The 13,328-nt window shown below is 39.4% G+C and overlaps 1 protein-coding gene across 1 annotated transcript; it reads left to right on the plus strand.

The window, feature by feature from the left end:
• Window positions 1-762: 762 nt before the first annotated feature.
• Window positions 763-4,254, plus strand: LOC130922942 (zinc finger protein OZF-like). Its single transcript, XM_057848234.1, has 2 exons — window positions 763-1,142; window positions 2,864-4,254. The coding sequence occupies exons 1-2, from the start codon at window positions 1,049-1,051 to the stop codon at window positions 4,093-4,095; spliced, it is 1,326 nt and encodes a 441-aa protein (XP_057704217.1). The 5' UTR covers window positions 763-1,048; the 3' UTR covers window positions 4,096-4,254.
• Window positions 4,255-13,328: the final 9,074 nt, after the last annotated feature.

Here is a 13,328-nt window from a genome sequence, read left to right on the forward strand (position 1 = left end):
AGGACGCCAAATTTTTCATTGTGACGTCATTTGTTTAAAAGTTTAAAATATGCGAGTGAATAATTTTTTAAAGTCGTTTTCTTTTTTTAAACTAAATATTAGATATCAATTAATGATTCTGAGCTAAAAATGACAGACATTTCGAATAATAAATATAATTGCTTACCTTCTTTTTATGGCTAGGTTGAAACAAAAGCGGTTGCGCGACGTCTGTAAACGGGGGTTTTCAGGGTAAAACTGACAAATTGAAAATAGTTTGGGGGCTTAATGCGTCATGAATCTGCTATGGCAGCATATAGACATATTGTTCTATCGAAAACAACTGTTGTTTTGGGTTAAAATACAGCAGTTTCTTTTAAAGAGGAGTGCAAGAGCAGAAACTGCTTTTTCAGTCTTGTCTGTTTTCCGCCATATACAAATACAATAATGATTCATTGAAAAAAAAAAAGGGACCAAAAATAGTCACTTATCCTATAAATGGTTAAAGGTCTTAAATGTCAAAATATCGAATTAATGAAAAGTTCATTTTAAGTGATCAAAATTAATTACTAAAGCGTTAAAAGGTCGTAAGAAAACCTTTGCATTGCTGTTCACTGTACTGACCACTTTCCCATAAAAGGGTTAGACTAGGTTTTGAGTATTTCATATTTAAGACTTATTTTGTCCTTCAATTGCAATTTGATAAAATCATCGACTGTAAAATTACGATCATAAACCCGCAAAGAATTGTGGGATATGCAAGTCAAATTTGTCCAAGTCATTTTGCCGTAGTAAAGACTCACATTAGTACAAGTTTTCCTTGCAAGCACATGAATTCCACTCGACTTTTTAACAGGATTCCAATCTAACACACTGCGGCGTTGGCACGTGACTACAAAATATCGCGGAGGAACTAAAACCACTTGAGCTTCTTATTTAACAACCTCGCTTATTGAAGCTTCTCGGGCTAACTTAGCCTAGCTTGCCGCTAACAAAGGAATCGTTGGTGCATTGCGCCGCTAATCGGAGCAAGAGCGTGAGGAGAAAGTGTCTTGATCATCCTCTGAAAATGTGTGCGAGAAAGACAATAGGGTACGTGGTTGAACTTTGTGGAACCGGAGAGAAGAAACGTCAACTGGCGGATGCTGCTTTGGAGGGAGCAGGTTGGTTCATCTATTTACGTCCGCTAGTTGTTTTCAAGCAGTGCTTTCAAGAGGTGACTGATCATATTTTCGGTTTTCGCAAGCTTTTCGGGAGAGCCGGAGGAGCAATTATAGCGCAGACTAAAACAAAACAAATCACGAGAAGTGGACACTGCCATCTAGTGGATGAATTGTTCTACTTGTTTCAAGCGGTGTTGAGGTTTTGCACAACAATGTCGTTCGTGTAATTCATTTTTAAAAAGGCAAAGAATTTTAATTCGACTATGATCAGGGGTGAAAGTGGGCCAGAACGGTCAGGAACGCAGTTCCAGTATAAGATTCAGGGCCAGAACGCAGTTCCGGTATAAGATTCAGGGCCGGAATGCTGTTCCAGTACACGGTGCTTTGATTAAGAAAATATGACAGCAACTGTCAAAACGCTATATAAAAAAAAAAATAATAACAATGCTAAGGTGCCACACATGCATTTAATCTCCAATAAGAAAACAATCTACCAACAACAGATTTACATACACAAGTGTTAACAACAAGCATAATGAAGTGCTTGTGTAGCGTAATCTGTTTCCATCGATATTTACTATTTATTTTATTCCACGGACGGCATGGAGGTTTCCACAGCTGCTGCAGTTATCAGAGTCTGACGATGATGAGTCACGTCAATGTGCGAATGCACGCAGCAAAGCAAAACGCCTGGACTCATTTATCCGTTCAATTGGGTGACATACTGACATGTGATCAGCAGAGATAGTTAGCTCTGATTGGTTAAAATGTGCATGTTTTCTGGAACAGCAAAAAAAAAAAAAGGTTGAATTGATACGACAAAAAAGGGCAATGCAACATAAAATGGATCAAATCTTTAACAGCAATGAAAGAGTTGAGGAGGCTTATTTATCATATTTAGTTTTATTTGCTCTGATGGGGAGGTTCAGAACATCTTAGCTGTAAATGTGCACTTTGGACTTATATTTGTTCATTTATGTTAGGCTACTTTTTCATTTCCTTATGGTTTGAAAAAGTCATTGTTTGCGCGATCTTCAAAATATATTCCATTTCACTCTGCATAATATAAGTCATTTGTACTTTGTTTTCTGAATGTATGTTACTTATATCTTTATTATTAAAAAAGAAAAGAAAATGTTGACATTAACTTCAGTTTTAATTCATTGAAAAAAACAATTTTGAATGAAAAAAATAAATATATAAAATTTCTGGCTCCGTGGCGACCTTCACGTCGGGGAGTTCTGGCAAGAAATATTAGCCACTTTCATCCCTGACTATGATGGAAATTAAGTTTACATAATTTAATTTTTGTAACGTACTTGAAGGCAGCCTACTTCAGTATAAAACAATTCTCATTGTCAAATGCTGTGTAGTGGAATTGATGTATTCCATTCACAGTCTTAATCATATTAACTAATTGCAATATAACAATTGGAAAAATTCATTTGATATTACTGTAAGTATATATACTTTTTTTAATCAAAAAAAAAATCTGTACATAATATTGCATAAAATATGTATCCATGTATATAGATTAAAACATTAATTTAAAAAAATATATATTGTAAATAAACATATTTTATCTTGTTCATATTTATATTTAAGTTAACATTTTAATATATCTTGTTTATTTTCATATTGAAGAAATAAACTTTATTTAATAATCTACAATATTCAATTTTTGATGTCAGTAATCAAGTTTCTCTTGTTTCACCCTGCAGATGTCAGTGAAGAGCCCCTTCGTACAGACTGCCGCTGCATTAAAGAAGAAGAGGAGGAAGAGCCCCTTTACGTCAAAGAGGAAGAGGAGCCAGAGACCCCCCGCATCAAGGATGAAGAAGAGGACGATCTCCCAGAGTTACCGTTGATCTTGCTGAAGAGCAAAGATGATGAAGATCAAGGTGATGAGAATGAATGGGTGGAGTATCCGAGCAGCAGCTCCGGTCAACACGTGACCACGGAACAGTCGGGCGGCCTCTTGGCTCCTCTATCAGAAAGCGACGACATCACCTCGCTGTCCCCCGACGACGACGACTACGACGTTGACTACCAACGCTCAAAAGATGCGACGTCGTCTCGTGTCGACCGAAAACATTGGGAATGTTCTCAGTGTGGAAAAACTTTAAGTTCCAAGCGGGTTTTGAAAGAACACATGCGAATTCACACGGGAGAGAAACCTTTTGCCTGCTCGTTCTGCGGTCAACAGTTCTCTTTTCGGGAAAACCTTAAAATACACACGCGGACGCACACCGAGGAGAAACCTTTTGTGTGCGCGGTCTGCGGAAGAGGATTCACTCAAAAGACAAACTTGACGAAGCACACGCGAACGCACACGGAGGAAAAACCTTTTGTCTGCTCGGTTTGCGGCAAAAGATTTACTCAAAAGACAAATTTGAAAACGCACGCCAGAACGCACACCGGGGAAAAACCTTTCGTCTGCGCAGTTTGCGGCCTGAAATTCTCCGTCAGGGGAAACTTGAGACGGCACACAAAAACGCACACCGGAGAGAAACCTTTTGTCTGCTCGGTCTGCGGCCTGAGATTCGCCACGAAGCCGAATTTAACGAGGCACGCGCGGACGCATAGCGAAGAGAAACCTTACGCCTGCTCGTTTTGTGACGAACGCTTTGCCCTGCAGGCCAATTTGATCACGCACGTGAGGATGCACACCGGACAAAAAACTTTCGCCTGCTCCGTTTGTGACAAAAGATTCTGCGTCATGGGAAACTTAAAAAGACATGCCATCACACACACGGGCGAGAAACCTTTTGCCTGCTCCATTTGCGGTCAGAGAATGTCCACCAAAGCAAATTTAACCACACACACGAGGAAACACACTGGGGAGAAACCGTTCAGTTGCAGCGTGTGTGACAAACGATTTTTGAGTAAGGCTTATGTTAAGAGGCACAAGTGTACTGGTGAGAAGTGCGACAGTGAAGAAATGAAGCTGTAAATTGACAACAATGGACGTCCAATGTGTTTAAACTGGGAGGGTTGGCTGTGATTGCTTGTCTCTCAAACCATTTACAAACGGACGTTCATTCGCCCTCTCCCAGTCCAAATGGATTGGACGTTTCGTTCGTCAATGGCAGTAAATGATCCATCATGTCAAATCAATAAATTTGGCGATGACGAAAAGAAAAAAAAAAGTGTGTGGTGTACTCTTCATATATCACTGACCTTTAAGAGATCATGGACAATTTAATACAGTACAAGTTGGGGTGTGACAATCAGTGTTGTTAATAACGGCGGTATTTTTTTCAGTAATGAGTAATCTAATTAATTACTTTTCTCATCTTGGCAACGCCGTTACCGTTACTGAGGCGGGAAAGGCGTGGGTTACTATACGTTACTAAGTTGGTTGAATAAAAAAAGTCTGAGAGAGACGGACTCACGGAGACGAGAGAGCAGAGCAGGAGTGGGGAAGACGCCGTTGCAAACACGATGCTAGGTGGCTCCAATAATACCTGACTGTAGCCATAGCCTACAAACTACGCCCACATGATACGGTAGATATCACATATTATAGAACTAGATGCAAATGACAGACACTGCTGCATTGGCAACATGTTTTAAGGACTACATGGGTTAGTAAACAGCCGCCATCTTAAAGCAGTAGACCTCTCAGGAAGGCTCTGATGTAGAGATCCTTCCTAGCGAACCTAAGTGTTTTTATCTAAAATGCTCCTAAATCTGCAAAATCTTGACTTAAATCTATCTTTAAACGATGATACAGTTTTAAAACTTACACATGTTGAAAGTAGACAGAAGGGAACTAATGCAATAACGGGAGCAATTTTAACTACTTTAACGGTTGATTCACAACTTTAAATGACTTCCACACATAGCAAAGGTTACTATCTAGTTATCGCAATAGACTTGTGTCGAGTTAAGTGGAGGATAAAGAATTGGGCTAGGGCCAATTGTCCCCAAAACCCTTTAAACTTCACATTGTGTGACCTGGTTTTTTTTTTTTTTTTTTTTTTTGAGAAAAAAAAAACATAAAAATTATCTCTAGTTACTTTGCCAAATAACTAATTACTCTTACATTCAGGTAACTGAGTTACTAACGCAATTACCGTAATTTCCGGACTATAAGCCGCAATTTTTTTCCTTCATTTTTGAATCCTGTGACTTATAGTCCAGTGCGGCTTATTTGTTGATTAATTTGGGTTAATAGGTAACACTGTATTTGACAAAGCATAAGACTGCCATAAGACCGTCATAATTATGACATGACATTATCATGGGCATTAATGAATGCTTCTGACAGACATCCGGCTAATTATGTCACTAACTCCCATTTGTGTCCAGGTTGGATCTTTTACATCCATTTAAAAGGGAGATAATTTGCCGGATGACACAAAATGACATCTGTCATACGCATTCATTAATGCTCATGGCAGTGTCATGTTATAATTATGATGACTTATGACAGTCTAATGGCACCACAATAATATAAAGTCAAAAAAAGTGTTAGCAAATACCACAAATAGCAATTAATGAAACAACTAGAACAGTAACTGCGGAAACAATTCGCACAGATCATGAATTTTGATTTGTTATTTACATCTCTAGCGTTGCAATGCATGCAAGGAGGCATGTTGGATGACAACAGCGTTGACAGCAGGTGGCAGCAGAGGTTTACTGTCTCCCCCAACAGTGATGGCCAAATGAAGCTTTTTGAGGCAATGAAACTTTGCAGCCAATTGGTTTAAAACTTTATGGTGGTTCATTTGGTCTTATGACAGTCTCATGATGCCGCTGTCAAATAAAGTGTTACCGGTTGATATGTTTTGGTGTAAATATCCCATAATACAGTGGGGACAGCTGCGGTTTATAGTCCAGTGCGGCTTATCTATGAACAAATGCCGTTTTCGTATCAAATTTGGTGGGTGGCGGCTTACAGTCAGGTGGGCCTTATAGTGCGAAAATTGGGAGAAGTAATTTGTAACTGTAATTAATAACTTTTTTAAAGTAAAATTAACAACACTGGTGACAATATACCGAAAGTGATATATCGCGATACTTTGTTGCCCAAACGGTTATCAATATGCTCCCACTAGGAATCAATATATCCTTTTAAAGAAGTGTCACTGTTTACAAAAAAGGAACCAAGAGGTTGCTCCAAAATTTTGAATACGTCTACATTAACTACCATTGACTGCGCTAGACATTACATTCATTTTGACTGGATTGGACGTCTAGCGCAATCAACGGCGCCGAAACCAGAGCATGTGTTGTGGTCATTTACAGGTCACTTCCTGTTAATTTTAGGGCATTTACAGGTTACTTCCTGATGATTTTGAGTCACTTCCTATTCATTTGGGGACATTCGGGAGTCGCTTCCTTTTCAGTAACCCCAAATCAACAGGAAGTCACCCGTAAATGCCACACAGTCAACAGGATGTGACTCAAAATCAACAAGAAATGACGTGAAATGCGACAACATGAACTAATTGCCTGCCGTTAGCTGCCACTGATGGCCATTGATGTCCAATATGTTTGAAGTGGGATGAATGGCAGCGAATGTGTCAATGAATTGGACATCTACTAGTGATAAACTAATTCCAATTCACAGCAGAAGGATGAAAATAACTTGTTATTCTGTTTATTAGCTGTTTTTTAGAATATCCTAGAAAGACTTTCTGACCCATGTATTGATCATTGTGGTGAGATCATCTTTATTGTGAGCCTTGTATCGCAAATCGTATCGCATCGCGAGGTACCCAGAGGTAAGTACAAGTATGTATTTTTCACTCTACAATGTTAACAAGAAATACAGTGTAGGCCTGTATAATAATTATGTATTCATTAGAATTCACCTTCATGAATTTACCTGGGGCCGTCGTTGTATGGGGGAGTCGGGTGGGCACGGCCCACCCAATCAAAATGTCGGGAATATCTATTGTAGCGTGGCACTGGATATAGAGAACGCACAGAGAGTTGGTCTCACCTACTATTTTATTACAGGATTAACGGTTACTGTTGGCCGCAACCACGCCGAACAAGCAATCACCAAAGCAAGCTGTTTTTCCAACCTCGTTTGTTATCCGCGCGCTTCCTCTCTCTCCTCCAGACACATTCTCACAGTCGGACATCCGGGCATTAATGACGTTACCAGCCACAATAAAGCGTCGCTGTATTGAAATGGGTGCAAAACACGGGTCACAAGCAGTTGCTCTGTCGTTCATTGTAGTACAAACGCGTTGAACTTTTGTCTTATTTGCAGTCTTTTTTTCCATCGGAATGACTAAAAGTTGCCGTGTTACGGGTTGTAACACAAGGAAGAGTTTGGAGCCGCATTTGAAGTTCTTCATTCTTCCTCGTGAGAAGAAAAGGACAAGCAATTGGCTGAAAGCAATCAATCAAGGAACGGTAAAAGAAGACGGTTCCATGGACCAGGCACATTTACGTTTGCAGCTGACATTTTATTACTGGTGAGTAAACGTTGATCGATTTTTTTGTTGTTGCCCCAATTAGCTGCTAGGATTCAATAGACTAGGCAGTGGTTATTATTACTAGGGTTGTTCCGATCATGTTTTTCTGCTCCCGATCCGATCCCGATCGTTTTAGTTTGAGTATCTGCCGATCCCGATATTTCCCGATCTGATTGCTTTTTTTTTTTTTGCTCCCGATTCAATTCCAATCATTCCCGATAATTTTTCCCGATCATATACATGTTGGCAATGCATTAAGAAAAATATGAATAAACTCGGACGAATATATTAATTCAACATACAGTACATAAGTACTGTATTTGTTTATTATGACAATAAATTCTCAAGATGGCATTTACATTATTAACATTCTTTCTGTGAGTGGGATCCACGGATCGAAAGACTTGGGACTTTGTATATTGTGACTAAATATTGCCATCTAGTGTATTTGTTGAGCTTTCAGTAAATGATACTGTAGCCATTTAACTGTTCTGCCCAAATGCATGATGGGAAGTGCAACCATGACTGTGCGGAGTGGCACCATTTGATATATCATCTCTGGGTTGGGAAGTAACATAGGGTGTTAAGGAAAAAATCAACCACTACCGTTCATCCCCACATTGCTTCCCACGATATTTGTAATTGTTCAGAGAGGGATTTTAAGGCTTTAGCCAATTAAAAAGAGGCTTCAAAGACTGCAAAAATTCTCTCTACTCATTTTACGCTGCCAGTTAGCTCTATATATAGGTAAAACGGCGCCATAATAGATTGAACGCGATAATGCATGAATGGGTCGTGCAGCGCATGCGTTAATTGCATTAAATATTTTAACATGATTACTTTTTAAAAAATTAATTACCGCCATTTACGCGATAAATTTGATAGCCCTACTTTAAGCCAAAACTAAAGACTCTGGATGAATGTAAGACATTTTGTCTGTAACGTTAAATACAATTAGAAAACGATTTAATAAAAAAATATATATATATATTAAAAAAAGGCATGTCCGATATTTTTTTGCCGATTCCGATACTTTGAAAATGACGTGATCAGACCCAATCGATCGGCATCCCGATCCATCGGGACATCTTTAATTATTACCGTAACCGACAACTCGCAAAGCGCTATTTTTCTTTTACCGTGAACTGCTCTGAATGGTCAATCGGTATATTATTGGCCTGGTGGGAATTGGTTATTTTGCAGTGACGTGTTCTCGGCTAAATAACGCTTGGAGGCGAATTACCGGTTACGGCAGTAATAATCACTCCATATATACTACCAGTTTTCTTAGTTCCACACAGTACATATTCCATATAATTGATAAAGGTCAACTTACTGGGTGACTTTATGAGGTAGTTGTAGATGTTTCCGAACTCCACTGCAGGCCATTCCTTTGGATTGTTTTTCCAGCTATCAGCTGCGACTTTGTATGGGCAGATTTGCAGGCCAATACACGCTAATTTTAAGTCGCCTCCTTGCGTCTGTCAGCAGTGACTCGTGATAATAATAAGTCATGTTTAAGACGTTTTTATGAAAAAGACGCAAAACACAGCTGAAATATATGAATTTCAGACGTTTGTCTACGGATGTTTACCTGTGCGTGCCCCCCTCTCAAAATGGTTGACACGTTGCTATGCGAGATGACGTCATCGTGACTGCGAGAATCGATATACTCCCACTAAGAATTGTAATATCATTTTAAAAAGATGTCACTGTTTACAAAAAAGGAACCAACAGGTTGCTAAAAAAATAGAATAGTGTCTACGTTAGCTGCCATTGACGGCGCTAGACATCCAATTTTGACTGGACCGGACGTCAATGGCATCGAAACCAGAGCATGTTTTGTGGGCATTTACAAATCACTTCCTGTTTATTTAGCATTTACAAGTTACTTCTTGTTGATTTTGAGTCACTTCCTATTCATTTAGGGACATTCGTGAGTCAGTTCCTTTTCAGTAACCCCAAATCAACAGGAAGTGACTCAAAATCAAGAAGAAATGAAGTGAAATGCGACAACATAAACTGCCTGGCATTGGTGACGCAATGGCGTACCGCAAGCAACACGTCACTTCCGCTCATTAATATTCATGACATAGCTACTGTTGCTAAGTAAGGACAAGGCACTGTTTGTCCCTAATAAGAAATGAATGGAAATCGTGTACGAAGGAGATGTTTACAGAGTTAAACCTACCAATTCTCTCTGAAAATGATGTGCCTGATGCCAAATTCACTGGCAAAGATGTGGAAGAACATAAAAATGTTCAGTTAAAGAGATGGCTTTAGTGTCGAAGGTTAAAAAAGACGAAAAAAACGAGCCGACCGAAGCATAGCTTTAGCTTTTTTATCGACGCGACTGACAATGACATTCTCCTGTTTCAACAAGCTATCCTTTACCATCAGCCCTGTCTTTCTTATATATCCTCTGGTTGTCCTACGTCTCTTACCGTTCATGGGGGTAATTTAGTTAGCTTTTTGTAGCGATCCCAAATGCTACTCAGTGAAAGCCAACGAACACTTTTAATTTTTTCATTGATAACACATCTTAATCCTATAATTTATTTACACTTCCCCCTTACTAAAGTTGTTTTTTTTATATATATATATAACAGAAACGGTAACAGTGGCAGTCAGATACCATTGTAATTCTTTTCAGGTCATTCAATGTCAGACAGAAGCAGTATGGCACAACGTTACGCTACAAAAATAAGTTAAAAATATAAAAATGGCTTACCTCTTTGTCCTCTGAAAGACCATGCAAACCCAACATAATGTTTACTGCATATGAAACGTGAATGGATTTGCCGAGCTGGTGTTAAAGTCTGCGCAAGTTGATTCGGTCTTCACATTTTTTCCTCTCGAGTTTTTGGTTTCCGGAAACGTATGAAGAAAACATCCTTCATGTGTCGTAATGTCTAGAGTCGTTTCTACAAGTTCCCAAAAAGCAATGCGTGATCGGCATGTTCGTTTTTGAAAGATTACCGGAGAAAAGTAGCACTTTTTATGTTGGATCTATGCGAGGGCGGGTCTATAATGTCCCACTTCGGCTTTACTTCCGCTTTACGATGCGACGTCACGGTCTAAAAATGGCCTGCGTGCGGTACACCATTGACGTCCAATCTGTTTGTAGTGGTAGGAATGGCAGCGAATGTTCCAATGAATTGGACATCTAATAGTGATAAACTCATTCCGATTCACAGCAGAAGGATGAAAATAGCTTGTTTTTGTGTTTATTAGTTGTTTTGCAGAATGTCCTAGAGTGACTTCCTGATCCATGTATTGATCATTGTTGTAAGATCCTCTTTATCGTTAGCCTTGTATTGCAAACCGTATCGTATCCCAGAGGTAAGTACAAGTGTGTATTATTTTTCACTCTGCAATGGTCACAAGACATACAGTGTATATAATAATTATGTATTCATAAGAATTCATCCTTCACGAATTTATCTTCTGTACCGCTTATCGTACTGAGAATTGAGGGGTAATTTATCATTCATTTGTATCCAGTTATGTATTTGTGCCAAATTCAAGATTGTACCAATAACGTTAATTGGCCATTATAAGAAAAGTAATTGTTTTTAAAATAGTGTAGGAAAATGCATCATAAACAGATGTGTGTCGGACACTGCAGTAAATTCATATTTTTGAATTTTAATAGCGATACATTTCATTACCATGCAAATTGTGGTTTCACGGAACACAAATGCACGAGAAGAGTTAAATGGCAAGTTTCAATGTTGTGATTTATTGCAAGAAACGTGACAACTAGTCATGTAACGAGGTGCGCCGAGCCTTCGAAGCGTGTGTCGAGTAATGAAGGGACGTTTCCAAGAAGCTTGTGCCGAGGCTGGCTTTATGTAGGGGAGATTTCGAAGACGGTGACATCCGAAGCCTCGCTGACCAGCTGTACCGCGTGATTTCATATGGGAGTGCTTTAGATTTTGCCACACGTTCTGACAGCTCGCTACAGTATATGAACACCTCTGGCAACATTCAAGATTTGGGTGTTTGAAGGAAAGTTGCGATCAGGTGAGAGTTTGGAGGTAGTTTCGAGAGTGAAAGGTTTATGAGTTAGGAGAGAAGGAGTAGGATGGAGCCTGTGTGGAAAACTTGTTTTTGAATGAACCCCGCATCCTGTAAATCAATGTTCAAGTTACACGTTTACTGTCCTCTGCCTGATTACGTTCTTGCTCATTTCAGAATAAATATTGCACAAACTGTCATATTATGGTAATACCATTTGGGGAATCACACGCACACACTATTTATTACAGTAATCCCTCCACTAATCTACTTCGCGGCTCAACTTTCGCTCAGTCAGTGTAACGCAGACTTTTAAAATCCTATTATAAGTATCTTCTTATGGGAATAAAAAGAGTTCTAAAAACATTTACAGTATGTACACTTGATTATCATCTACTCACACACACCACCACACATGTATCATATGAATGAATATACGGCATGTATTATTATACATTGGTATTTATAATATTTTATTTACATTTCAAACTATTCTTTAATGTTCTAATGATATCATTTGCATTTATAGGATTTTATATTTACTTACATATTATACACAAAAAAAATGTTAAAAATTTACCCTATTTATTTAGCAGTTTTTCCATTTTATGCGGTTTAACAGGCATGAGTGAGGGATCACTGTATATACATACACTCATCGGCCACTTTATTAGGTACACCTGTCCAATTGCTCGTTAACAATTAATTTCTAATCAGCCAATCACATGGCGGCAACTCAGTGCATTTAGGCATGTAGACATGGTTTAAGACAATCTTCTGCAGTTCAGAAACTGCTGATCTACTGGGATTTTCACGCACAACCATCTCTAGGGTTTACAGAGAATGGTCCGAAAAAGAAAAAATATCCAGTGAGCGGCAGTTCTGTGGGCGGAAATGCCTTGTTGATGCCAGAGGTCAGAAGAGAATGGCCAGACTGGTTCGAGCTGATAGAAAGGCAACAGTAACTCAAATAACTACCTGTTACAACCAAGGAAGGCAAAAGAGCATCTCTGATTACACAGTACGTCGAACTTTGAGGCAGATGGGCTACAGCAGCAGAAGAGCACGCCGGGTGCCACTCCTTTCAGCTAAGAACAGGAAACTGAGGCTACAATTTGCACAAGCTCATCGAAATTGGACAATAGAAGATTGGAAAAACGTTGCCTGGTCTGATGAGTCTCGATTTCTGCTGCGACATTCGGATGGTAGGGTCAGAATTTGGCGTCAACAACATGAAAGCATGGATCCATCCTGCCTTGTATCAACGGTTCAGGCTGGTGGTGGTGTAATGGTGTGGGGAATATTTTCTTGGTACTCTTTGGGCCTCTTGGTACCAATTGAGCATCGTTGGAACGCCACAGCCTACCTGAGTATTGTTGCTGACCATGTCCATCCCTTAATGACCACAATGTACCCAACTTCTGATGGCTATCAGCAGGATAATGCTCCATGTCATAAAGCTGGAATCATCTCAGACTTGTTTCTTGAACATGAAAATGAGTTCACTGTACTCAAATGGCCCCCAGTCACCAGATCTCAATCCAATAGAGCATCTTTGGGATGTGGTGGAACGGGAGATTCGCATCATGGATGCGCAGCCGACAAATCTGCACCAACTGTGTGATGCCATCATGTCAATATGGTCCAAAATCTCTGAGAAATGTTTCCAGCACCTTGTTGAATCTATGCCACGAAGAATTGAGGCAGTTCTGAAGGCAAAATGGGG

This window comes from Corythoichthys intestinalis, chromosome 1 (assembly GCF_030265065.1).
Source record: "Corythoichthys intestinalis isolate RoL2023-P3 chromosome 1, ASM3026506v1, whole genome shotgun sequence".
Classification (NCBI taxonomy): Eukaryota; Metazoa; Chordata; class Actinopteri; order Syngnathiformes; family Syngnathidae; genus Corythoichthys; species Corythoichthys intestinalis.